Source organism: Colletotrichum abscissum (genome assembly GCF_030869225.1).
Source record: "Colletotrichum abscissum strain IMI 504890 chromosome Unknown Scaffold_8.1, whole genome shotgun sequence".
Classification (NCBI taxonomy): Eukaryota; Fungi; Ascomycota; class Sordariomycetes; order Glomerellales; family Glomerellaceae; genus Colletotrichum; species Colletotrichum abscissum.
Genome location: NW_026850525.1, coordinates 1,291,480 through 1,316,617, shown reverse-complemented (window position 1 = coordinate 1,316,617; position 25,138 = coordinate 1,291,480). Strand labels below are relative to the sequence as shown.

The 25,138-nt window shown below is 53.1% G+C and overlaps 8 protein-coding genes across 8 annotated transcripts; 5 read left to right on the top strand and 3 right to left on the bottom strand.

Moving 5' to 3' along the window:
• Positions 1-1,998: 1,998 nt before the first annotated feature.
• Positions 1,999-3,404, bottom strand: CABS01_04429 (uncharacterized protein; the record flags this gene model as incomplete). Its single annotated transcript, XM_060537800.1, has 2 exons — positions 1,999-2,632; positions 2,704-3,404. 2 exons carry the CDS (start codon positions 3,402-3,404, stop codon positions 1,999-2,001), a joined length of 1,335 nt encoding a protein of 444 aa, XP_060390645.1.
• Positions 3,405-4,511: 1,107 nt separating this feature from the next.
• CABS01_04428 (Cgr1 family protein) lies at positions 4,512-4,994 on the bottom strand (the record flags this gene model as incomplete). The annotated part of the gene is made up of 3 exons (XM_060537799.1): positions 4,512-4,652; positions 4,717-4,862; positions 4,928-4,994. The coding sequence occupies 3 exons, from the start codon at positions 4,992-4,994 to the stop codon at positions 4,512-4,514; spliced, it is 354 nt and encodes a 117-aa protein (XP_060390644.1).
• Positions 4,995-10,584: 5,590 nt separating this feature from the next.
• Positions 10,585-10,788, top strand: CABS01_04427 (uncharacterized protein; the record flags this gene model as incomplete). The annotated part of the gene is made up of 1 exon (XM_060537798.1): positions 10,585-10,788. The coding sequence occupies one exon, from the start codon at positions 10,585-10,587 to the stop codon at positions 10,786-10,788; it is 204 nt and encodes a 67-aa protein (XP_060390643.1).
• Positions 10,789-13,132: 2,344 nt separating this feature from the next.
• CABS01_04426 (cell wall proline rich protein) lies at positions 13,133-16,066 on the top strand (the record flags this gene model as incomplete). The annotated part of the gene is made up of 1 exon (XM_060537797.1): positions 13,133-16,066. One exon carries the CDS (start codon positions 13,133-13,135, stop codon positions 16,064-16,066), a length of 2,934 nt encoding a protein of 977 aa, XP_060390642.1.
• Positions 16,067-17,300: 1,234 nt separating this feature from the next.
• Positions 17,301-18,002, top strand: CABS01_04425 (ubiquitin-conjugating enzyme; the record flags this gene model as incomplete). The annotated part of the gene is made up of 2 exons (XM_060537796.1): positions 17,301-17,580; positions 17,677-18,002. The coding sequence occupies 2 exons, from the start codon at positions 17,301-17,303 to the stop codon at positions 18,000-18,002; spliced, it is 606 nt and encodes a 201-aa protein (XP_060390641.1).
• Positions 18,003-18,968: 966 nt separating this feature from the next.
• CABS01_04424 (uncharacterized protein) lies at positions 18,969-20,128 on the bottom strand (the record flags this gene model as incomplete). Its single annotated transcript, XM_060537795.1, has 2 exons — positions 18,969-18,989; positions 19,046-20,128. 2 exons carry the CDS (start codon positions 20,126-20,128, stop codon positions 18,969-18,971), a joined length of 1,104 nt encoding a protein of 367 aa, XP_060390640.1.
• Positions 20,129-21,165: 1,037 nt separating this feature from the next.
• CABS01_04423 (RNA binding protein) lies at positions 21,166-22,703 on the top strand (the record flags this gene model as incomplete). Its single annotated transcript, XM_060537794.1, has 7 exons — positions 21,166-21,213; positions 21,274-21,372; positions 21,577-21,608; positions 21,664-21,695; positions 21,748-21,917; positions 21,971-22,118; positions 22,177-22,703. 7 exons carry the CDS (start codon positions 21,166-21,168, stop codon positions 22,701-22,703), a joined length of 1,056 nt encoding a protein of 351 aa, XP_060390639.1.
• Positions 22,704-24,216: 1,513 nt separating this feature from the next.
• On the top strand, positions 24,217-24,987 carry CABS01_04422 (uncharacterized protein; the record flags this gene model as incomplete). Its single annotated transcript, XM_060537793.1, has 1 exon — positions 24,217-24,987. The coding sequence occupies one exon, from the start codon at positions 24,217-24,219 to the stop codon at positions 24,985-24,987; it is 771 nt and encodes a 256-aa protein (XP_060390638.1).
• Between the last annotated feature and the right edge of the window lie 151 nt (positions 24,988-25,138).

Genomic DNA, 25,138 nt, shown 5'->3' with positions numbered 1-25,138 from the left:
AGAAAGCTGCCTGGAGCATCATCTCAAGCCCCTATGGAAGCTAATATAGAACTCATGTGGTAAGACATCAACTCAAAAGAATCATTGGAGTGAAAAGAAAAAGAACAAAAAGCGGTGCAAGCTAGAATCAATCTCAGACCTCACAAAAACAAAATCATCGGGGGTCGACTCCCTTTGTGTGTTCGTGCAAGTGATCAGTCGCAGCTACTGCGCCAGGAGGCTCCCCATCCGATGGTGACAGGTGAAGCAAATAATTTTGCCAAAAGCTACCCATATTCAGTGACTGTATGGCTCTTTCTTAACAAGGTCGTTGTCCCTCTTCACCGCCTTGCATTTCCTCCGAAGGGTTACCCCTTTTTTGTCAAGTCTGGGAGTCACAAACGTGCGGTCTTCCCGGGAACCTCATTCCGATCACGTCCAAGAACGTACAGACGTTGAGTCCTACATTGCTAATTCACCTACCCACTACGATCTCTGACTGCCGCATACTCTTTATCCCTACATCATTATAGCACTTGGTTCACATCATACTATAGCAGCTTGAAGCTACAGAAAAGGCGTTGGCGAAGTTGGATCCTAGGCAAATCATTATCAAAGCCATCGCAATCTCTCACCGTAATATACAGGGGCAGTATACATGTCCAGTATTAGGTAGAGATAAACACTAATGATTGAGCTTCAAAAAGGATCTACCAAGGCTGGTCTATCGTACGTCCATGAAAACAAGGGGAAGCCTGCCTCAATCAGGAAACAGAATGGACGAATCTGAGTACAGGGCATCAGCCCCCCATGTCAAACAAAGAGCTATGCCCTTTGATTCTGCTTCATGAGGGGATCCTCTTCGTCTTCGATACCGGTCTCGACTACATCGTATAATGCCACCCCAGACAACACGGTGATAGCTAGGTATACAAGTTTTGTGCCAGAGAAGGTGGCTAAAGACGGAAGTTTGCTACGGGCGCTCTTCACTCCTGCGTTTTCGGTATTCCATTGCCCCGATGGCAGTATACCGTTCCCTCACGTCAGAGTCCCTTGAAACACAAATGGAAAACTGACGAGCCATCATTGGGAACTAGGATGGTTCGATAAGTGTGGGCAGTATCCAGCACTGCGCGGAACCAACTGCGCGTGTTCCATGGCCATACCCATGGCCATGACAAAAGAGGATGGTGTAATACGAGGAGGCAAATCAACCCTATATTCTCTGCGGTGCTTTCTACCTGTCAAGGCATAGAACCCTACTCAGTAGTCTAGCCAAGACCGAGAAGAGATATTCAGAATCAGAATGCACCGCGAGCAAATATCTACACCGAGATTGCAGACAAAAGAGGCAAAACCATAGGCCCAATGGCTCTCTCGTCGTGTTCCATCGCTACGCGTCTAATCTCACTCTACGTGATAATCTCATGCCGACAAGCTCGGATAACTTCCAAAGAGGGGGCAAGTGCCAGTTTACTACGATACATAGAGCAGAGAATCCCAAGCAAGACAGAAACCGAGTAATACCCAGAGCTCGGCCGATTTCCTAGAATACGCCTGAACGCAAGGCCCTTGGACAATACGACAAGGCTTGATGTCGACTGAGCATTATCGCCGTATCGTACCTGAGGATGCCACACGAGGTTGAGAAGAAGGTGTGGGTTGTGGACATCTGCGACTACTGCCATGATGAAGCTTGAGGCATAAACCCCCCTGGTAAAGCCTCTGTATACCACGAAGATCGCGGGTGTGGGTAGTCAGACCCACGTGAAGCTCTCTCGATGAAAGTAGTGAGCAGAAGCTTTGGCAATGAAATAGGGGTGAGTTATGTAGAATTGCGAACTGAATGGCTTTGAGAGTCGAAACGAGTCACAATCTTGCAAACGAAAAAGAAGCTATATTGTAATCAACCAATCTAATAATGCCTCTGTTGTGTGGGTATCATATTAATATGCAGTAACCGCAATGCCAAATCCCTTTTCAAGCACAGTATATCACAAGTCGATCCTTCGAAGCTCCTCAAAGCTCGTCAAACACCCTCAACCGATCCTCTTCCTCCTCCCGCCCCCGTCTATCCTCCCACAAAGGCGACAACTTGGGCGCCCGCTCAGCCCCATCCACGCTCCGATTCGCCCCCTTCCCAAGCCCCTTCAACGCCCTCCCGGCAGCGCCCTCGGGATCCGCCGGCCCGCCGAGGTACTGCGCGCCCACAAACAGCAGAATCAGCACCGCAAACACCACCGACGTGACGATCCACACGGCCCGCAGCCTCTTGCGCGTCTTCTCCTGCCACTCCCGGTCCGCCCTCTCCCACCCCTCGATCCGCCGCCTTACGAGGTCGACGCGACCACTCAAGCCCTCGATCCTCGTCCGGCCGGACTCGATGCGGCCCTGGAGCGTCTTGATGCGCGACTCCTGCTCGCCGAACTGCCCGAAAGTGTCGAGCTGGCCCGCCACGTCCCGCGCCATCTCGTCGGCCTCGGAGACGAACTCGCCCGTCATCTGCCGCGAGGCCTCCGTCAGCTCGCGGATCGCCGAGATTGTGTTTTGCAGCATGCTCTTCTTTTCGAGGACCGAGTAGTACGTCTCGTCTAGTCGTCGGGTTGTCGCTGTTGAGAATCCGCTTAGCTCGACGAGCGAGTTCTTCAAGCCGCTATACGTAGAAACACCGACATGTCAGTCCCAAGCTTCTTCAAAGAAAGACCATCACGGAAGAGAACGTACGCAACCCTATTCGCCGTCCGACCTTTCTCCTCCACCAGTGCAGCCTCATTGTTCACCTTCCTCAGCTTCCTCGAAGGCGGCGTAACAGCAGCCGGGTTCTCTCCACCCCCAATCATCGGCCCAACAAGCGCGCTCGTCCTCCGACTTGAGTCCGGACTCCTGCTAGGCGTCACATACTCCGACCTCGTCATGTCGAACGAGCTTCGCCCACCCAATCCACCAGCACCAGCAGCGCCGGGCGCTCTCTCATCCAAGAGCAGAAGCCTGTCCCTATCTTTCCGGCTCTGCGCGTTCAGGTGCAGCGCGTGCTGCGTCGGGTGGTGGTGGTGACTGTGCCGGTGCCGATGCATCCTCAGCGGCGGCGAGAACTCGGTGATGGAGCGCGTGATCTGGTGCCGCGGTCGTCGCGCAGGGAGTAGGGCGGCAGCGGCGGCGGTGGCCGTCGAGGTTGTGGCAGCAGTGGTAGGAGGGGCAGCAGCAGCAGCAGCAGCAGCAGTGACGGGCGCCGAGATCGGGACCGAAGCTATCTTATCGTTGTTTCTGGTCTTGCTCTTGCTTCTGCTGTGGCTGTGGTGTACGGATAGGTGCTGTTGTTGACCGTGGTTTTGGGAAAAGTTGGCAATAGCGGCTGCCGTCATCAACGTCGAGGCCGATGCCGACGGCAGCTCAAAGCCGTGAGCACTGTCGCCGTTGGCAGACATGGTTTCACCCTGTGCTTTTTCGTCCTTTTCCCACCACCCCCTTTCAAAGAAACTGGACGATAGAGAGAGGCGCTCCAGCTGCGGCTCCGCCGCGCTCAAGCAAAGCCGCACACGCCAGCGAGTACCTATGCTTGTTGCCCAGTGCCGCCCGCTGAAAGAGCGCTGAAAAAAAAGACCCTCCCCGAGCCAGACGATTTCTTTGGTTGGGACGGCCTATCCGTAGTTTAGACTTTTCTGACCTATGCCTGGAACGGTCAATGCTTTGGGCTTTTGGGGGGCAAAAGAGATGCGCTGGGTTTGTGTGTGTGGCTGTTTCCTTGCAGAAGGGAGGTCGCAGTGTGGAAGATCGGGAAAAAAGGTGGAGGTGGAGTGTGCACGGAGATTCCCAGAATCCCCAGTGAAAGCTGGTCGTTTGGTGCTGCCTTTCTGCATACCTCTCTATGTATGGGCCAATGACGCACTTTCACATGCGCCTCTCGGGGTCCTTCCCCGTTGTCATGAAACGTCGTCTGAACGAAACCACCGGCACTTTCCTTGATGGACTTGCAAACTGCTGGTCCAGAACCCCCCTTCCCAAAAATGAGGATCAAGTCATACGCTTATTGTTTCTATGTAACTATGAATCGCGGCCCACGTTTGGCTGGGCTTCCATTGCCGCCATCTGGCCCTTTGATCCGATTTCACCGAGCGAAAAAGCTCGGATGAGTAGCCTCATTGGGCTTTCTTCGTAGTACACATCGTAGATCATCGCAGATGGGATCAGCAGTTCCATCCCTCCTCTGTTCCGTCCCGCCGGCTCCGGATCCGCCTCCCTGTCGCCTGTTGCCCGCTCTGTGGCTTTGCTCCTTGTTGTAGCCTTGGTATCTCCACGGGGGTATCGCTTGACGATATAGCGTTCGGCCTCGCATGAGCCCCGTGTGTGTCGAGTCGTTTGTCGACTGAGCTGTGCAAAATACGGGCGCGTTAGGCCCGACTCTTTTCCTCCACCACCGGAGTCTGTTTCGGAATTTGTCACGGGGGAACCGGCGCTACTCCTGACTTTTGTCGGCGCCGAGATTCGATCGTAGTGCCCTTTCCAATAGCAACTCTGCCCGTGTGCAGTCAAGCTCATGAATTGATGAGCTTGTTTCGCTTCTCCTTCCTTTTGAGTCTTTCTACACGCTTCTTGTGCATCTTCTCAGCCATCTTCTCGTATCGCTCCTTCTCTTCCTTGGCGGCTCTTCTGTCCTTGATAGCCTGGACTTTTTGCTGTAATTTTTGTCAGCCGAGTAGCCCGAGGGAGGAAAACAAGCATAGGGAAGCATCATCATACCTTGCGCTCTGCCTCCTTCTCGTCTTTCATCTCCTTCTCCTTAGCCTTCATCGCCGCCATTGCGACGCGCTCCTTGGCGCGCTTCTCGTAGGAAGTCAGGCCTGACGTCGGCCTAAATGCCTTCTTCGTCTCGTGCCATTGCTTGCCTAAAGGGAGAAAAAGTTAGCTTCAAGCTGTCGGATGAGCCCAAGAATGGGGCAGATGAAAGTACCATTCTTTCGCATGCCAAGCGGCTTGTCGACAGCGGCAGTAGCAGCTTGGGGCTCCGCAGCAGACATGATGACAGGTGTTGAAGAATTGCAGACTTCAAAGGCTGAGGAACGTTAATTTGCGTAGTCGAGATTTCAATGTGCAGCGGGCGGCATTCAAGGTCCCTCACGCCGAACAGAAAATTTCTTGCAAAGCGAGGGAATGCGGCGGGCGGGGCGCAAGGCTCTGCCGTTCAACCAGTTAAGATGCACGCTGTCACTTGTGGCGGTGCGAGTACCCAGAAAATAAGCTACCGTGCATGTGGCTGAGGAAAGGGTGCCAAGATGCTTCTCAGGGTCCTTGCTCCGCTCAGAAGCCAGATGTGCATGATAATGGCGCCGCTTCGTGACAGAAGCCACATTGATACGACCCTCGAGGTTGGGAGTAGTGGGAAACCAAGAAAGAAACCGACAAGGAGTACGATCTCCATGACTTAGATGACGATGCTCAACTGGTTTCGCGATATACTTTGGATCTATTGCCTAAAGCTGACTCGCTACGTTGTTGCGCTTGCGAGAAAGCCTTCCAAACGAGTCTCGTCATCAATAACCCGATGTATCCGCCGTTTGAAATGACGTCCGAAGCCTGAGTCCTTTTTTTTTTCTTGTGTTATTCTCTTTGCGCCGCCGTCTAACGGCTGTGGCTCATGGCTGGGCCTAGCTTTAACACTGTTTAACTCCATCGTTTTACATTACTAGAGGATTGCCGTAGTATATATAGACGCTACCCTGCCCTCGAATTCCGCACTATTTAACCTTAACCCTTTTCTTACTTATCCTTTCCTCTATTCTACCCTCTCCCTTAAAAAATCGCTAAAATCGTAGTTTTAATAGCTTATTAATAAGTTAATATTATTATTTAAAAATAAGTAATTTACTTTTATATATAAGTACTAAAAGTCTTATTATTATAAAAATAATAATAAATATATTAAAGTACTTAAAAGAGCTTTTTAATAAATTTTTAATATTATTTAAAATAATTATCCTTAAGTTATAAAAAAAAGCTAAGGCGCTATATTAATATAGCCCTATTTATTTTATTAATATTAATAATACCCTTTTTAATATAAAATATATTAATAATACTTTATAGTTATATTACTACGCTTTATAAATTATACTTAATATTAGTAAGGTTTTTAATATTATTTATTAAGTTTTTTATTAAAGTCGTTATTATAGGGTTAGTTTAGTTATTAATATCTTAGTAAATATTTTAATTTAACTTAAAGGCTCTTATAGTTCTTAAAAAGAGGCTTTTAAAGGACTTATAATTAGACTTTTTACTTATTATAAATAAAGCTATTATAATTAAAGTTATAACGCTACTTACGGACTTTAATAATAAATAGTTAGTAATATAATTATTTTTTTTTATAATAAGCTTAAAAAAGTATTTTAATTTAAATACTAAATAGGTATTATATTATTTTATTAAAACTATATTCTTATACTTATAACTTAAAAAGAATTAACTTTCTTCGATAATAAGGTACTTAGGGCCTGGCTTTGAGATATTATATCGATTGGTGCCTCAAGGAAAACGAACTTCGGCCGGGAGCTCGCATGAAGGACTGGCGTGTAGTGTCGGCAGAGATGAATGGCGTTGAGATTTGGTTCTTGTCAAGGGAACAACAACAAACCAATCAAATTGCGGTTGAGATGTACCGCTTCTAGGCAGGCAAGCTCATGTCCGACGATGTGGCGGCGCACGAGGCTGCCGAAATGACACTGAAAAGACATTCCTCCTTTCCCCAGCTGCCAACTTGGCAAAGACTATCAGATTCTGGAGTCGGCATCCCTGCCGCCCGAATCAATCGAACGCGTGCCTTGTCACGTCAAACTTGGATATCCCAGATATTAAACCCTAGGTTCCCGATGTTTAGAGCCTCTAGTGATCCTTAAAGATGATGTCTTTACTGGTCGGCGCAGGGATACCGGAGCAAATATTGACGGGGAATTGGGTAAAGACAGCTGGCACAAAAAATTTGAACAACGGCGGCACCTAAAATCTGTGATGACTTGGCCACCACTTCATTTTATTACCGAGGGCGTGGGGTCATGCTGAAAGCAGCTGCTGGTCAATCTTGCAGGCGAGATTAGTTTGGGTCACCCGCAATTCAACCGGACCCGGCTTGTTCAGAATTGCCGCCAGCAAACGTTGAAAGGGTCGACAGAGGGCCACCAGCTGGCAGAAGCGTAGGGGACAGTTGGGTGAGGTATTCTTAGAACAGTTGGCAGATCGGATCGGATATGAAATGATGCAAGTCAGTATGGTTTGGGCCGGAGCCGCGCTTGCAAAAAAAATTGGTGGGAGTTCGGGGGAAAGAAACATTTGACAAGGGAAGAGTACGAAATGGGAATTGATGGGGACTGAACATCCCAGTCGGGGTGGAGATGGCTGTCAGCCAAGGAGGCAAAGCACCATCACGAGGATGATTTTTGTTCCCTGCTGGGAGATGAGTGTTTGAAAGGAGGAACTGTTCCTGATTTGCTTATGGAGGATTCTGCCAGTGGCAGGATTGAATACGACCATCAGTCTCGGCATGTCATCGACCCAGGGTTTCAACATGGTGGCAATAGATATCCGTACGGATACACAGCAGAGATGCAACTGATGCGTTATTCCTCACCGCGTTGTATTTAGTATCGAACGAAGAACCATTGTCAAAATCCCTCTCGTCGATATCAAACCGAAGTGCCTCATTCTGTGTTCGATTGGTGCGTGGCGTCATGCAGGTCCGTCTGTGCACTATGCAACTTGAATTCGCGTAGTGGGTTCGAATGCAACATGGCGATTGACAGGCCAGATTGGTTGGAGCGATGCAAGAGGCGCGAAGGTTATCATCTGTTGCTTCTGCAGGTGTATCTGCAACTCTCAGGGTGAGTGAGCAGCAGCCGCATGAGGGCGGCTTGGGAAGAGCATCGGGCCTTGGTAGGCCAGCAACGGGTAGAAGCCGCCTGTTTGTTGATGCTCGTCGCGATGGGCGACTCGGAAACGTTTGAAGGGTAAAGAGTTGATGGCCAGGCCACTAAGCAAAGCTAGTCGTTTGGGGATAGCTTCCCCTCTTTGTCATACTTTGATGCCATGGGTTGAACCGTGACGGCGCCGTCGCACGAAGAACCTGTTAATTTTTCAACGGGCTGGCGGACGTTGATCAGAGCTAGGTAAGACCAGGCTTGGAAGAAATTCGGCGGGCCCAGTCGTTCGATCAAGAGAGCTCCTGGTCCGGCTCCGACGCCCGAGTTTGCGACTGAGTCAAGATGAGGCTCCCGACCGTAGCAACGAAAATGAAAACAGACTTTAGAGTTAAGCCGCGTGATACTCTCTTTGTTCCGCTGTAAGCAATTGCAAGCCTCAGATAAACCATCCCTCGGGCGGTTTATCATAGTTTGTGGCTTCCTCAAACGTTGAAGGCGCCGCCGAAGCTGTGCAATGATGGCTCGACGCGCACTACCCGCACAAAGCCCTGGAATCGATTGCTGCCGTTGTGAACGTAAACGAGCGCTCCGTGCATACGAACTGGCCTGCCATGCCTGCCAGTGACAGAAGAAGACATAGCCCTGTGTGGGGTTGTATGGTTGTGTTGCCTTTGATGCTCCATCAGCTCCGACTGTGACATGCCCCCCCACTACTACCTAGGCGGCCAAGTGGGTTGAGGAAACGGGGGCGTCAAATACGGGAACATGGGAGAAATAAGGTAATGATCCCATCTCATCCCATCCCATCCGGAAAGCGTGTGGTGGTTGCCAATGATAGGACATGAAATGTTTCCTCTAGCATCATGTCGCCATTGCTGTCCCGGTACGACGATTTGACAGATGCTGTGCGCCAATTGCTGAAAAGACGGACGGCATCAGTCGAATGTCCGCATACCATCCCGATATGCGAAAAGTGAACAACTGAAGAGGCAACTATTGACAATGGCATTCGTCTCCCTCGGAACGCCTCTCCAATTCGCGTGGATTTGTCCTCCGTACCCTATTCACAATAGTGAGGTATTCGTAGACACTCGTAGCTGTGGTTCCAGTGGATCCAGAGATTTCCCTTTCCAGACTAAGGAAAAAGCAAGCAGATCTGCCAGGTGCTATCGGTCATCTGGCCGATTGAAATAAAATGGAGATGGGAGGGGTCTTTGAGGCTTGGAGGGGGAGCCATCGTCTCCTCTGGGCCTGGGGGTACGCGGGCGTTTCTGAAGCCCAGCAATAAAGAGTGGATAAAGAGTGACGAAGGGACCTTGGCACATGTGTTTTACACCCCTGGCCATCTCTCGTTCTCAGGACCGTAAGCCAGTCAGAGGCCGCCGTTGTACCTGGACGTGGAGGAGAAATTCGGCTCCAGTGCCGCCTCAGCGCCCGTGTTACCATCGAAGAAGTCCATTTTGGGACGCTGCACTGAGCCCACACACATCGCTTGACCGCTTTGGCTCTGGCGTTGGCCGTGGACGAGGTAGAACCCGAGGCGTCGGCCCATTTTCGAGATGCGGCGTGGCTGTCGATTCGAATCGAGTTGAAGCCCCCCGCGCAATATTCGTACATAGGTACGGCCGCCGATGTCTTTGATTGGGGTTGAAACCAGGCCGGGTCGCTCGGGTCGAGGAAAAGAAGCAAAGAAGGTGTTCAGTATACGGGACTGAATCTAGGTTAGAAGACGAAGCGAAAGTGTAATCCCCGATGAGGTGGTGCTTGGGCGGGAGCTGGGTGTATGAACCTTGGGAAGTGGTCGGTGTCGAGCAAAACATGATATGACATGACTTGAAGTGACTTGGCCTAACTTTCTGGTGCCTCATCGTCCCGTCTCTTCTCTCGAGGCTTTAGTTGTGTCTTGTGGTGGCTTTCTCGCAGAATTGCCGCAAGGGGCGGATGGCAGCGATGGAGATGGAGGGGGCGTGGTCGAATGGAGCCAACGCCGTTGCTGTACCTGCAGAGACGGTTGTCTGCCATCGCTACTCTGGTGCTGTTAGTCGGGCACGGCGTTGCGATGATTCGTCTCGTCCGCATCTGCCATGTGCTGGTCATCCGGTCGTCCATCATAGCACCGGTCTGGATTTGCTCCCATCGGCACCTTCTCTTGTCATCCCCCCAAACCCGGAGGTGCCGTGGTTGTGGTTGAGCTGATGATGTGCGCTGCTGCTAAGGTATACTAACGTAGCTGACGGCTGAACTTAATCGCTCGCCGAGCCCTACTTGGCTCAGTCTTTGCTGGTAAGTGATCCATCAGAGAAAGTCAACATCTGGTGGTTTCTCTCTTTGCGAAAAGTGAAGTTTCCCGCTCTGAGTCTTGCTCTGACCGTGCATTTCGTGAGCCACTTGCGGGATGCGACGGGGAAGCGCTCCTGGAGAGTTCCTTCCGCCTGTGTGAAAAGATACGTATCGCTACCTCCCCGCATGGAAGGTCTTACCTGCCGTGCCTGCTTGGTGTGCGTGTGTGTGCTTGAGTGCTTGGAGTGGACTTAGGTAAGATGAGAAAGAAAAAGGTACGCATACTCCGTAATACCAGGGCAGGAAATCAAGTTCAGTCTCAGTGGTGGTGGCCAACAGAAAATTCACTATTGCACCGCAATCAAGTACCTGAACACAACAGCCCAAGGGTACCGTGGTCTCCGTCCCTTACACAATGCACGACACAGAGCGCACTGAACTCTCAGCGCCTCTATTCCCTGCCTTCAGTCCACTTCCGTTCCTAGGTTCTCTTTTGACTTATAGCAAGCCGACTCATTGCAGGCCCAGATCCACTGTTCCAGTCTCAGAACTATCGTCAAACCATTTCGATAAAAGTCAGATTCCCTTTGCCCAGTCCGTGATCTTGCCTTACCAGTAGAAGGGTCATGAAATAGGTAGGTACCAAATACGCGCATGAGAGACAAAGGAAAGCAATAGCGAACGTGTGTTTGAGGCCACACGAAGCGGTGAAGACGTTGCGTTGCCATTGACGGCTGAGGTGCAGCTTCGCGGGTCCCCTAGGCTCTACTACGCTCTGTCTAGTCCTCTCGTGCCAGCTTCTGCCTGGCAACCTCGTCAAGTCAACCAAGCCAAACAAGCCAACAACCTACTGGGCCGCCGCTAAGGTCAGGAAGCAGAGGAAGATGGGCCTGGGCTGTGGCCGCCTAACGACGGCCGAGTCTTAGTGCGAACTGGTACGGGTGTTAGAGCTCGCTAGCATGGAGGAGGGGAGGAAAAGGTGTGGCAGCCAACATCTCACCGTCAACTCACCTCAGCGACGATTACTCGGTACTAGTACGGCCACTCACCACACTTCGCACAACTACGGGAAGCAGGTTCCATGATACGCTAGAGAATCCAGTCTGTGCCCTCCTCGACGACCTGGACCTGGGCCGCCTGGTCAGGTTGCTCAGGAACTGAGCGGCTTTGAGTGAGCGGTTTGCTGGAGGCAGGCTGGTCGGCGCACCCAACTCAGTGCAGAATTGGCTGCAAGGCAAAACACCAACCTGTCAGGGCCCGTCTAGTTGCGGCAACGTGTGTGCGTGAATGCAGTGCTTCATGCAGAGTGCAGGGCAGCACAGCGATACTGCTGCACGTTACGTTGGTTACAGACACAACCAAGACAGGTCCGGAAGACGGAGGATGTCAATGTCATCTGGAAGCGTCGAAGTGAGTAGGGAACCAGGGGCTTCATTGATGGGGATATGAATCTTCCAGCTAGGTACTCCTGATGAACTACTGATACATTTGGAACTGTAGAGCATGCATGGTCTTGTTCTGTGTGTAAAGGTATACATACGGCGCGTTGTGCCTCAACTAAGTAGGTAGGCAAAAAACCGAATGTGGGCGCATACGAGTTTCAACAACTATCCCAAACAGTGAATAAAGAGTACTCGATAATTTTTGTTCAGCTCTAACCGCCTTACATACACATCTTTGCTTCGACGCGACTCTCTGGATTCATGTCTTTCATGAACAACAGATACCTAACACGTACCTTGTAGTGCTTGCCTATACATAATATGCTCTGTTTACCAAGAGTCCAACCCACCTCCTAAGGACTGGTCCATGTCTCGCTGGGTTCAAAGCTGAGTGAGGTGTGCTCTGTCAAATCCTGCGACGCGAGGTGCCTCTTTGCTGTCTGTCTGCCCCGTTCCGTATGCGTGAATAGGAGAGATACCTTGCTTTGCATAGTAAATCCGGTGCGGATATTCGTACTTTGTCTTTGAGGCACTCTGAGTGATGAAATGCGAGTGCGCTACGGCTGCTGCCCCATCAACCTGAACAGCCCCTGGTCGTCCCTGCCTTGCTTGTCCGGGCCCTGACTGTGACTTCCAGGTTGGAATCACAATCGCACGCCCCCTGGTCGTAGTTGTTCCTGCTACTACTACTTCTCCCTCTTTTTCCCCTGGACTTCCTTCCTCCTCTGCAGACTGGCCCCCCCCTCTCCCCGAGCCAGTCCAAACCCAACTGAGGTTTTCCTCCCACACACCCTCTTCATCCCTGTCTTCTCACCCCCCTTTTCTCCCATCGCCAACACACCCCGACCGCTGGACCCGACTCGTCGCTTCTTCGCTGTTGTGTGTATGTGTGCGTGTGTGTGTGTGTGTGTCTGTCCCCAATTCTAATCCTAAATCCACCCATCCATCCCATCCTCTCTTTAGTCTTCCGCGTCGCAACCCCCCTCTTCTTCCCATCAACTCTCTTCCCCCCAAAACCCTTCGAGGCCGTCGTCGTTTCTTGACTTCTGTCTCGTGGTTCAATTCTAGTTGTAGATCTTGCAGATTTGCTTCTGGTCTTGTGCCGTCCGCTCCTTAACAACACCTTCAATTTTCATCTTCGATAAATAGCATTTGTCTTACCCGGTCGACCGCTTCTGTCACGTACGCAATCGTGAACGCCAATTTCGCCCAATTCCCATCGTCAGCGCGCCATATTCGACTTGTTCCGAAAGGTGTTTATTCGCCCATCGATTCTTCCAATTCTCTTTCGCGATATCAAAAACGAAAAGAAGAACCAACTCGCTAAATCTGCCACCTTGCAGAATTAATTACCAAACCCGCCATCACTTCGCAAAACGCCCCCTGACGCGTCGTCCTCTGTCGAGCACCCAAACGATCCTCCATTCTCAACCCACGACGACCATTTTGCATTTGCGCCCTCTTTATGTCCCTCTTTTAGTTGCTGATCAAACCTGTAGCCGCAGAGCGGCTCAGTAAAGCATGGCAACCACTGTCGGACCTGAGAGTATGATGATAGCCACAAGTACACAGGTTTTGGACGAGCCCTCGATGCAAGCGATTTCTCTTCCAGTAATGCTGGATAATTCTACTTCCTCAACATCATCATTCTCCGGACCACACTCTCCACGAACGATGCCTCCACTACCAAACCCACCATTCGTCTTCCCGGCAAGGCCCTCTTCGGCCTCTGCACCGTCATCCTTCTCGAGAGCAACTGGGCGACGTCCGCTGTCCGCCATCGAAATTCAAGACCGATCGACCTTCAACATGAACTCAGAAGCAGCAGATCGGCCGTCAAGATCACCCGCGCTCCCCAACTTTACCTTCAATCCCGGCGCTTCGTTGTCTCCAGATACATCCCTCTTGCTTAGCCCGCCTCTATCCCCTCCGCCTGTGTCCCCGAGACTAGCGGCATCACCTGCAAGACCAACTGGAGTTGGACACAGGAGAGGAGGGAGCGAGTTTGTAGGAGGAAGCATCCGTTCTGGAGATTCCATCACCGTAACTGGCACAAGCCCAACGAGATCCGAGAGTGGTTTTGCGTCCCCAAACTTCCAATTGCCCCCGAAGCCTCCAGGCGGTCGTGGCCACAAACACAGACGCTCTGCTGCGCTCTCAAGCCATGACCTATCTCTCATTGTCCAGCCTTCAGCGTCCGGTAACCTCAGGGGCAACAGTGCTCCTACAAGCCCGGCTGAATTTGATCGGCGTTTAGACCATCACAATGCGGGTCTGGTCGAGAAGACTCTGAAGGGTGTTGAATCCGAACCAGCCCTCAGAGTGCCCAGAGAACTTACCAGGCCAGTCACTGCAGATTCGGGTTCATCAAGTGGCAGGGCTTCTCCCGCAGCCAGGCCAGTCACGCGTGCTCGTGTTGGGTTCTCTGATACCCTCGAGTTCATCCCACGCCCGCTATCAATGGTGTCAAGCGATACTTCTAGCACAGTTACAGCTCGACCCGGAGGGCATTCGGTATCTGGAAGCATTTCGTCCATCATTTCCATCCCAACGACAACTACACATGTGGAGACCGAGCCTATTATTCCTCTGGTACTTACACCTTCTCGCCAGAACAACGAGTCCAGGCCTAGCACTGCTGGGGCGGTTTTGGAACGATCCCAGAGCATCCAATCAGTCGGGGCATCGCCAAGGAGGAGAAACTCCATCCCTACCCTAATCAACGTGCCTGAAGCAGGCTCTGTAGGCCCCCCGATGCCTAGTCCAACCAAGACTCCCAAGAGGTGGTCATTCTTCGGATTGGACCCTTTCAACGCAACTGCGTCACCACTCCGCACGAGACCCGTGAGCTCGAGTTCTTCAGATTCTGGATCCAAGCCAACCAGCTCATCTTCCTCATCAACCTCAGAGCCCAACTCGGAATCGGTTGGCTTCTCAGAATTTTCGGACCACGCCGGCCAGAGAGCAGACGGCAAGAAGTCCAAGAAGAAGAAGAAGGTCAAGAACTGGGCCGGATCAATTCTAGCACGAAAGAGTAAACCGCGGAACAAGAAGTGCAAAGACCTGGATCTCACGGGCGATTCTGCCCGCCAGTTCGAGACGATCGAGCAGAAGGATGAACCCCTCACACTCTTGATGGAACCGGAAGTGAACGTCGAACCGGTCACACCTACACTCATGGTGACGGATACATCCAGCCAACCTCAGAGCTTACAAGAATGGAAGCCGCGCTCTGCCTCGGCCCAAGACGACACATCTTTCCCCATGATTGATCTGGATGCTGCGCTGGGTCCTTTCAACACGCCTCTTGCGAATAACCCTGAATGGGACGCCGCCCAAAAAGCCGCAGCCTCCACCAAGCGCCAGCTGCACAGCGCACAGGGTATGAAAGGCTTCAGCGGGCCAGGAATGCACTACCACCGTCGCGCTGAAAGCGCCCCTGAGATGGTACCATTCGATGTGGGCCGATTTGGCATACATCGTTTTGGCAGCAGCTCGACAATGGCCGACGTATTCGAGGAGGACGAAGAAGACGACGAGCACCCTGGCAAGTGCGCATCACTGTACACGAGCAGTCGTGCCAACAGAGGCGATTTCAACGACAGTGCGGAATCCTCTGGCGACGAGGCGACACCGCCCGCTGTCAACAAAGTCCAGCAGCCCATTCTCGACGATGTTTCTATCAGCGGCCCTGATGGCAGCATCAGCCGTGATCAGGTCACTGGTACGGACGCACCGAAAGTAGAAGCCAAGATGAGCGCGGAGACAGCGCCCATTCCCCTGCAAGAGGACGTCATTGTTGAAGAGCCCTTTGCCCAGATCCCCGAGTTCCGTACCGGTTCCATCTTCAACGAAAAAGCAGAGTCTACTGGTTCCGCAACCCCGTCTCCGCGCAGAATTCTCGCCAGCAAGGACTTGGCCCCTGTCGACGTTAGTCCCCTCCACCTGCCGACTGCTTCGCACGTTCCCGTCAGCCCCTATTCAATGAGCCACGCCTCATCCTTCCCATCACCCCGTTCGCCCATGTCATATGACGCTCAGCGGATTTCTACGGCACCATCTTCAGTCAATGAGGAGAATAACTTCCAATCTCTACTTCTCGGGGAGCCGGGCCCAGAAGTCAGGCTTTCCGTAGATATACCGTCATTGACCTCCAGTCACTCGACCATGACAAGGGACAGCTCCTTTGCCACCAGCTCTCAATTGAGACAGGAGCCCATACGACCCGACCAACAGCGGCCGGTCTCAGTATCTTCAGCAGCATTCGGGCGGCGGCGATCCAGCCTTGCCAGTCTGAGTAGACTTATCAGCAGTTCTCATGGGGAGCGAAGCAAGCTATCAATGGAGGTCTCATACGATGGCGAGGGTGACAAGAAGCACAAGTCCAGCAAATCGAAACGACTCAGCCGGATGATGCGATTCTGGAAGCCCAGCAAAGAGGAGGCTGCATCCTAAACTTCAATAGGAGACGCACACCAACGAGTCAGGGTGACTGGCTACGATATAGCCAGCTTTCACCGCAAACAACAAATGTGACTTCATGACGCATGTATATGGAATTATTGTACAACTCTTTACACTTTCTCTTCGACCAGATCCTTCTGGCGGAACAATGTCTTTCTTCGTTAGGACGGGATTTGCGTCTGCAACTACATTGCCGACGCAGCCTGGCTAGCGAAAGAAAAGCATCACCGGGTCGTCACCAAAGCTTCACGCAACGCGCAGAGATGGGAACCCCGACGACTCGGCTTTTTTGGGACACGGATTCGGCGTTCTTTGTGATGATAGCATGAGCAGCAAGTTGCATGAGCATAGCAGGTTCGCGGCCATATGTCTTGGTGACAACTGTGGGGGCCGGAAACATGTGGTTCAATGGTTTTGTTTCCGTTCTCTGGACATATCGGGGATGAAATGCGAATTTAGGAAGGCGAAAACTTGGCGAGGCAGACAAGTCGAGGCACTTTTGCAGTGTCTCTCATAGTTCTTTGGCCGGCCGGCTGTTTCAGCCCTCTAGACGATGGAAGATGGCACAAATCGCGACGTAGACAAATATTAATGAACATATTTCTGAGAGTCACTCTGAATCTTTCCACTTGACCACTTGCCAATGATACTGAGTTTAAGCATTTGCATTGTGAAGACTTCAGTGACACTGGCCGGGATGGCACGAGACGGAACGAAATGGAACGCAAACGGCGTACGGACGATGCGGATGATGTTGGCCAGATGCCGGACTGAACCCGGAGTCGAGAGCCGGCGTGGGAAACCTCGGCTGAACCCACGGGACCCACCTAGGTATCCTGTCGCGTCACAAGGTACGTCTTATTGGCACACTGGGGAAGCTGGAGAGCGTGGCTCGGCTACTGCTAAGGTAAGGTAACTAAGTTAAACCCAGCCCATCGGCTTGGGGATTGCCCCAAAGCTTTCCCCCCAATCCAAAAAGATTATCAACAGCTATTCATACAGCCAGCTTGCTCCGAGAATCTACTCGAACACTGTCGGGAACCACATCAACTCATACGCGATTACGTACCAATTGACCGTCTTCCCTCCCTTACTTGCGACCCATAAGCTCCAGGAGCCTATCAGTCGAACCACAGGTCCTCCCCCCTCCGTCCGTCCGTCCGTCCATCCATCGCGCGCGCAGCCCGGATTGCAAGCAGGAGACAGGAATCCCAACTTGTCGAAGATGTCGTGGCGCATTCAGAACCTGCCCGATTCCCAGACGAATCCCTCGGGCGCGGCGCCAGGAGGCGGAGGAGAACGAGACCGTGGCAGCAAGAAGTCAAAGTCAAAGTCCACGTCGGACGGGCGCGGCGCGATCAAGAGGCTCATCAAGGAGCTCGACGTGTGGCGGTCGGAGAAGAAGGAGGAGAGGGGCATCGAGAGGTTGGGCCCCGTCGACGACGAGGATCTGTTGACGTGGGAGGCTGTTGTCAACGGGCGGGGGATCGGGAACGGGTATGATGGTAGGTCTTCTCTCTCTTCTTCTTCTTCCCTTGCACAATCGCCCCCCCCTCTTTCCATCTTGGGGACCATGGCTAATATTGAATCCGACGACACAGAGGGCCGCTGGCTCCTACACATTCAGATCCCGACAGACTACCCCATCCGCCCGCCGACGATACGCTTCGCGACGCCTGTGGTCCACGCCAACATTGCGCTGCAGACGGGCGAGGTCTGCCTCGACCTGCTCAAGGACGCCTGGACGCCCGCCTACAGCGTCCTCGAGAGCGTGCGCGCCGTGCGCACGCTGCTCGCCTACCCGGAGACGGACTCGCCGCTCAACGTCGACGTCGCGGCGCTGCTGCGCGGCGGGGACGTGCTGGGCACGCGCGCGCTCGTTGAGTTTTGGTGCCGCGATGACGAGGGGCGGTATGATGGGCCGTAGAGGGGCCGTAGAGGACCGTAGATGGAGGGCCGTTGGGAATTGGGGAGGCGAGGGGAGGTTGATTTGCGGGGTGAAGGCTGTCGCTGTCATCGTAGCTTGGAGGCGGCATAGTCTGACTTGGGGGAACGTTACCCTGCCTAGCTGGCTGGTAGACTAATGTGGTCCAGTCTTCTGAAGGGAGAGAATTTGGGTTGGATTTCAGCAGCGGCTTATGTTTTTGGGTAAAGATAACTTGACAAGATCACATACATAAAATGTACATGGAACGGGATGGGCTGGGAAGGGAAAGGACGGAAGGCTCGTTTGGTAGGGAGTACCCAGAGGGCTATCATCATCACTCAATGAAAGATTGTATAATTGCAGCGAGAAGCTCACTTTGAGATACAATATCATTTGTTCTATCACACTAGAGCCCTTGAAAACATGGAATAGGTGCTCTCTCTAATGCCGTGGATATCTTGCTCAACCCACGATTCGTCACCGCACCCCCCTCTCGATTCCTCGCGGCGCGTCGTTGTTTTTCAACTTACACCCTCAAGAAGCCAATGGTCAGAAGTGAAGCGTTCTCCTCACCCCCTTCAACCAGCTAATCCCCCCGATATTCCACCAGACTCCCAGATTTGTTTATGTAGTTTGCTGTGTGAAATGTACTGCAGAGAACGCCCGTTGCCCAACCCCCCCGGCCGCCATTTCCCATCCGAAGAAAGTGGAACGCAATTATGTTTTGGCAAGATACGAAAGAAAGGGGGTAATCTGCACATAGGGGTAAAGGAGCATATGAGGTTTCTTTCCAATGAGGTCTGTTCCGCGCGTAAAATTCGTAATACCGCCACCGATGCTGTTGGCGACTAAGAGGTGGGTGGGGGATGTTTCAACTTTCTGTTTTCCATTGAACACCTCTAGATGAAAGGCGTGATGTACTCGTCATTTTGTTTCCCAGATCACATCCATCGTGATGCCTAGCCCTTACTCATTGTAGTGATAAACCTGAAGTAGTGTGAGCGGTTGTGTAGATCAATGACATCTTGACGAGGTCTACTTACTCTGTAATTCGGGAGTCCGAACGGTTGCCAGCCTAGGCGCTTCGCCATCTTGGCGAAACCTTCGGTCTCAATGAGGTGATAGAAGGAGAAGGGTGGGAACATGGCTCCGTCGCGGTGGACGTCTGCCTTGACAAGCAAGGCAGTACCGCCGACGCCGTCCAGGGGGATCTCCACCGACTTGTCCTTCTCATCGGTGCCCAAGTACGCCATCAGCGCGCGGTATGTCGGCATGTCCTTGTATCCCTCGAGCAGGATGTCGTCGGGGCCCATTGTCTCGGCCATCTTTTGCGCAATCTCGCTGTCCTGCCAGCTGTTGAAGTCGTAGGGCCGCTCCTCCATCTTCTTGGTCTCCGTGTTCATGTAGCGCTGGAAGCAATTGGGGACGATGACGGGCTTGTCGTGCGCCGCCAGGTCCTGGATCAGGGTCGGCGGGGTCTCGACAATGTCGGCGTCGAGCCAGAGCACCCACGACGTCTGGGGGCCCAGGGTCGTGAAGAGCAGCGAGTTGCGGGCTTTTGACATGACGGCGCGCCTGGCCTTTTGGTTCTCCATCTTGTGCCGCTCGCCCTCGTCCTGGGATGCGATGGCCGGCTCAAAGTCCTGGCGCATGATAACGATGCTCTTGAAGCGGTTCTTCTCTGAGCCCTGGGTCTTTGTGATTTGCTCTTGTAGCTCCGCGGTCGCTGCGTTTCCTTCCTTGGTCTTGGGAAGGATGAAGCCGAGGGAGATGAGGTCGTGGGGGTAGTTGAGGTTCAAGAGGTTATCCCAGTATTCCTGGTAGAACCGCGCCATCGGCGTCAGGATGAGGACGGATTCGCGGTTGCCGATGGGGTCGGTCGTGATGGTGACATTGTTAAGGTTGTAGCGGACGACGGGCGGCGGTCTCGTGTCGCCCTTGGCCTTCTTTCGGTAGGGGGCGGTAGGAGGTGATAGATGGTGGGAGGCGGTACCGGCTGGCTCTGCCTTTGTTGACTTGGAAGGTCCGACGAGGAAGACAACGATAAAGATGCAGAGGACGGCGCCGAGGACGAGGGTCACCGGGTTCGCCTTCTTCAAGCGAACTGACCCCATGGGACGGGCCATGGCAGGCAATCTGACGAGTAGGGAGACTATGCAGAAATCATAAAGGTTGTCGAGGGATCAGAGGTGGTTGTTCGATGGTTTTTCGGCTTGGCTTGGCTTTCGCGAAGCTGCAAGCGAGCTTTAGTTATCGCGGGTATTGGGTCCTAAGAAGAACAGGTACGGTTTTCTTTCCTTTGTCGCAGGGAATCGGGGGTGCCATGCAATGGATATGAAAGATGACACTGAGCGCTCCTTCCCGTGTGTCTCTCGCCGAGGGAGTGAAGAAATTGGCCAGATACGAGATTCCTATTTCTGGCGGGCTGGTCAACTCAAGGGAGGCGCATCGGGAGGACAGCTCTACAGTAAAGTTACAATTCAGACGACAAAAGGGGCTTAGCCTCATCTCCCTCGAGGACTAATTCCGGGCCGAGAGATCCTCCTGCCTCACATCAGGGGATGCAGGGCGCTGACGGCACGGATGATACAGGCGCGACAAGCGAGACAGCGCCTGTAAAGCTTGCGACCAGCAGCGCTATTTGGTGCTTGTACTTGCGGGTTCACTCCACTGACTGAGTGGATAACGGTGGGCGGATGGGAAGCCACTGGGAGTCTGAGGTGGGTCAAATGGAGTGGATTACTCGGACCCCTGAGACCTGTAGTGGGGAGCCCGCCAGGCGTCAAAACATGGGGAGCTATTTCCAGATTTCCTGTTCTACTTGTACATACATCTCGAAGCCGATTGGTGCTAACCTATTTAAGCAAAGTTCCAGCAGAGTCGAGGGGCTTCAGCCACGTACCCACTTTGTCCCGAGCGCAGCGTGCGCCACACTTCTTTGGCGGTCGGATGCTCCATTCAATCCGCGGTCAGCCGTGCCTGCCTTTACCAGCTGTGTCTACTGCACTCGGTCACTTGAGTCGCGATCAGCATTGTTGTCCCTTTTACATCCTGCAGCAAAGTTCACCTCCCACGGTACCGAGGTGATTTTTTTGACCACCCAATTCGACATCTTGGGTTGCATAGATTCTTTTCTGAACATATTTCCACCCAACAAATCATCATGGCGGACAAGCTGGACCGCAGCCTTGACGAGATCCTTGGCGAGAAGGTAAGGAAACCCGCAGCCTTGTACGATATGCGACCTCGGATCTGACCAAAATAATTGCAGAAGAGCGACGGCCCTCGCAACAACCGTGGAAACGGTAAAGGTGCCCCCCGAAGACGCGAACGCGAACGCCAGGAATATCCTCGCGACGGCGTTAGAAAGGTACGATGCCGCATACACAACCCGTCACCTGGTAGATCTCCAGGCTGATTGTCCAGGTTGAATGACCCTCCTCCCTCCTCATCCCGGTCGACCACGACTACCGCGCAGCTTTCGGTTCCATGCCGACCGTCTTGTTGAAGGCCGGGAGCGGTACCTGTCGATTGCAATGGCACAGCTAACAGGTGTCGCCGTCCTGCGATACAGTCCTTCCGTGACGAGCCTAGAAACCTCGATAGGTATTTCCACGCAGAATGAACTCCCAAGGTGGCAGTGAGCTAACCCTGCGAATAGTGAATGGGTTCACGATCGATTCGAAGAGCACGGTACGACCGAATATCCTATACCACACCTACAACATGAGCTAAAGCGGAGCAGACAATCGCCGTGCGCCGGCCCCTCGACGGAGACGCGACGAGCCTGAGCAAAGGCAAGTTTTGTGCCGTAATCCATCCGAGCATACGCTGATTGGATGTCACAGAGATTCGAGCAGCTCGAAAATCCGCGTCGAGAACATCCACTACGAGTTGACTCCTGACGACTTGGAAGTATGCTCCCCTAAAGGTGTCGAATACCGTGGCCCGGACTAAAGCTTGTGCAGGAATTGTTTAACAGAATCGGCCCTGTCGCGAAGTTGGATCTCAAGTATGATCGCGCTGGTCGCTCGGAGGGCGTTGCCTTCGTCACGATGGAGTCCCGCGAGGATGCTTTGGACGCGATCAAGCAGTTTGACGGTGCTAATGCTAACGGTAAGTGCCTTTTTTTCGAGTCAATTTGTCATTGGCAGTTCAAAGACTAACATCTCAGGCCAACCCATCAAACTGTCAATCATTGGCGGTGGAGCCGGCGGTCGATCTCGCAACCCCTTTGACTCGGCGGTGATGCCGGGCCGTCCACTTGCAGAGCGAATCTCTGCTCCCGGCGGTCGCTCGAGATCCATGTCCCCTGGACGAAGATACGATGTCGACGAGGCTGCTGAGAGAGGCATTGACAGATACGTCCCCGGAAGCCGTGGAAACCGTTCGCGAAGCCCTATGCCCCGCCAGCGCGGAAACGGTGGCGGTGGTGGCGGACGCAGACCTGGAGCTCGCAGAGAAGGCGGTAGAGATGGTGGCAGAGACGGTGGTAGAGATGGCGGCAGAGACCAAGAAGGTGGAAGAGGTGGCCGCTCGGGTAGAGACGGTCGTACTCGGAAGACACAGGAGGAACTGGATGCCGAGATGGCTGACTACTTTGGCGGAGGCAACTCCGGAGAGGCTGCGCCTCAGCCGAACGGTGGCGCTGCCGCTGCCGCGGTCCCCGCCGCGAACGATGATATCGATATGATCGAGTAAACCCTGGTCCAGCTCAGTCTGACCTTGGTTTATGCTGCACGGAATGTCTCGGGCCAGTCCTCAGACCAAGTTACGAGAGAGGAGAAGCCTGGTTGAGACACGTGGAAAGCCAGTTGTCAGAAAACCCACCATTGTGCGCCTTCACCAATAGCATCGTGGACCATTAACTATAGAAGTCAACAATAACACCATCAGCTTGTTGATGAACCTGATCTGAATCCGGATTACAGTCCGCGCATGGTCCAAAATCAGGGACTCGAGTGAACCAGGGCACCAATCAAGGATTTTGGAATCTTGGACCCTTTTCTTCGGCATTGCCTCCGTGGCTTCTGTGTCCACTTGCTCGAGTGGTCCGCCGAAGATTTCCTGAAATATTCCTGCCGATGTTACTCGGTAGGTTTGCAGATCCCCGTTTTCGCCGCTTTGGACCCCCTGGAGACTGGAGCAACTCAACAAGGACGAGTTATCGATGGTAGCGGCTGTTCCTGAGTAACTCGGTGTGCTGTGCTAGGGCCTGGTTGTCCTACCAGGCTCACCTTCACCTATGCGGCAAAGAGCAGGGCATGTCTCGGTATGGGTGAGACTGGCTTGACTGGATGTCCGTACATAAACTGCAGTGCCCGTAAATCGCAGTCGTCAAAACAAGGGACATGCCTATCTGGGGAGGTCCACGAGTGAGCCGCCGCGGCGCCGCCCCCTAAAAAATCAAGTTTGCGATCGTCGGGGACCCTCCATGCATGTGAAGAGTGTGACATACAACTTGGCAACGGTCCTCCAAAAACCAAGAAAAATCACCCATGTCGCCCCAGGTCCCCCGCCAAGTGCACGTCCCGGCCTGCAACGTCAGGGTGCATGCACCTCGCCCGCGCCCGCGTTTGCACGTCGCAGGAAGAAGCTCTGGCACTAAGACAAATGCCCACTCCAACTCCCCGGCCCCCAGTCAGCGCCTCTCACCTTCCCGTCTCCCCCAAGTCTCCCACCACAACACTCCAGCTCTCTCCCGGCGTCTACCTTGCCTCACTCTTCCCATCGTCACCTCAAACCTTGGAAATCGTTGCAACCGGAATGGAGAGTCGACGGTGAACCGTGAACACGGACACGGCCACACTTTATTCAAACGGAGACACCGATTGCTACCATCGACCTGGCGACTCTATGTAAACGGACCGACAATAGGGCAAGCGCAACAATATGACGGCTGCTAGTGATAGTACAGACTTATATCACCTCTCCCGAGCACGAAGGCCCGTCTTGCGCCCTTCGCTGTACGACTGAATCGTGAGAATAACGATCGACACATAAAGAGGCAAACCACCTGCAGAGCGCGACACGAGGGTTTGTTTCAACCCTCGAATCTCCAACATCTTAACTTTTGACATCAGCGGGACATACGCAACCACCATCGTCGTGTTCAGTATATACACAGTTAATCCAAACAACTCTTGATCAACTTACACTCCATCATCATCCATCAACCGGTTGTACTGGGCAGACTCTTCATCACTTACACGGGATGGAATCAGCCCAGCACACGGAGGGCCCGTCGCCAGCTTCACACAACAATAACACTATACTTACACCAAATAATTCCCAGCAACAATCACGGCCCCGGCCCAAATCTCAACCACCCAAGCAGCGGAGGAGACCGTCGCGGCCACAGGGATCAGACTTGAGTAGGAGACCTGCGTCGGACGGCTCTGACCGCGACAGGGAGACCGACGACGCTGGGGAGGGCGCTGCCAACCCAAAGCCTAATCAGTCAGGCTCGGGACAGTCGGCGTCGAGGCCTGCCAGAAGACGCCCAGCTGCCCCTCGGCCTGCGCCAGCACCATCGACAGCGATGCCTTCGGAAGATGAGCAACTAGTCGACCCGGTACCACTCCGGTCAGGCCATTCAAACCGACGGGCCGCACCTAGAAGAGTGCCGCGCCTCGGCGAGAACAGCGCGTCTGCGCTGGCATCTGACACGGACACCACGAGTAGCTCATCGTCATCATCATCATCAGCGTTCCCACCGATCCGGCGGCCTCCGGCGTGTCGTCGGCGACCGTCGGATATGAATCTCTCCCTGAGAGCTCCGATAACTGAGATGCCCGAGGACGGTGGCGAGCTCCCTCCTGGCGGTCCCGACTTCTCTACACCGCGACCTCAACGCGAGAAGAACCCGCGAGAAATCTTACACGAAGGCGAGCGAGGCTTTATTGTTGACCTCAGACTCAACCTGGACGTCGAGGTGCACATCAAGGCGAAGCTCTCTGGTGACCTGACACTGTCAGTGTTATAACATTTGTTCTTGGAATAAGGACAACGGATTTTGTGACGAAGGTGCGATGATGTTATATAGTGTAAGAGTATCCTGGCCGGCGCATAATGGATCATGGTGTAATAGTACTGGGGATAGGAGGCGCTAGGAGGTTTGGGCAGGCAGCATATGG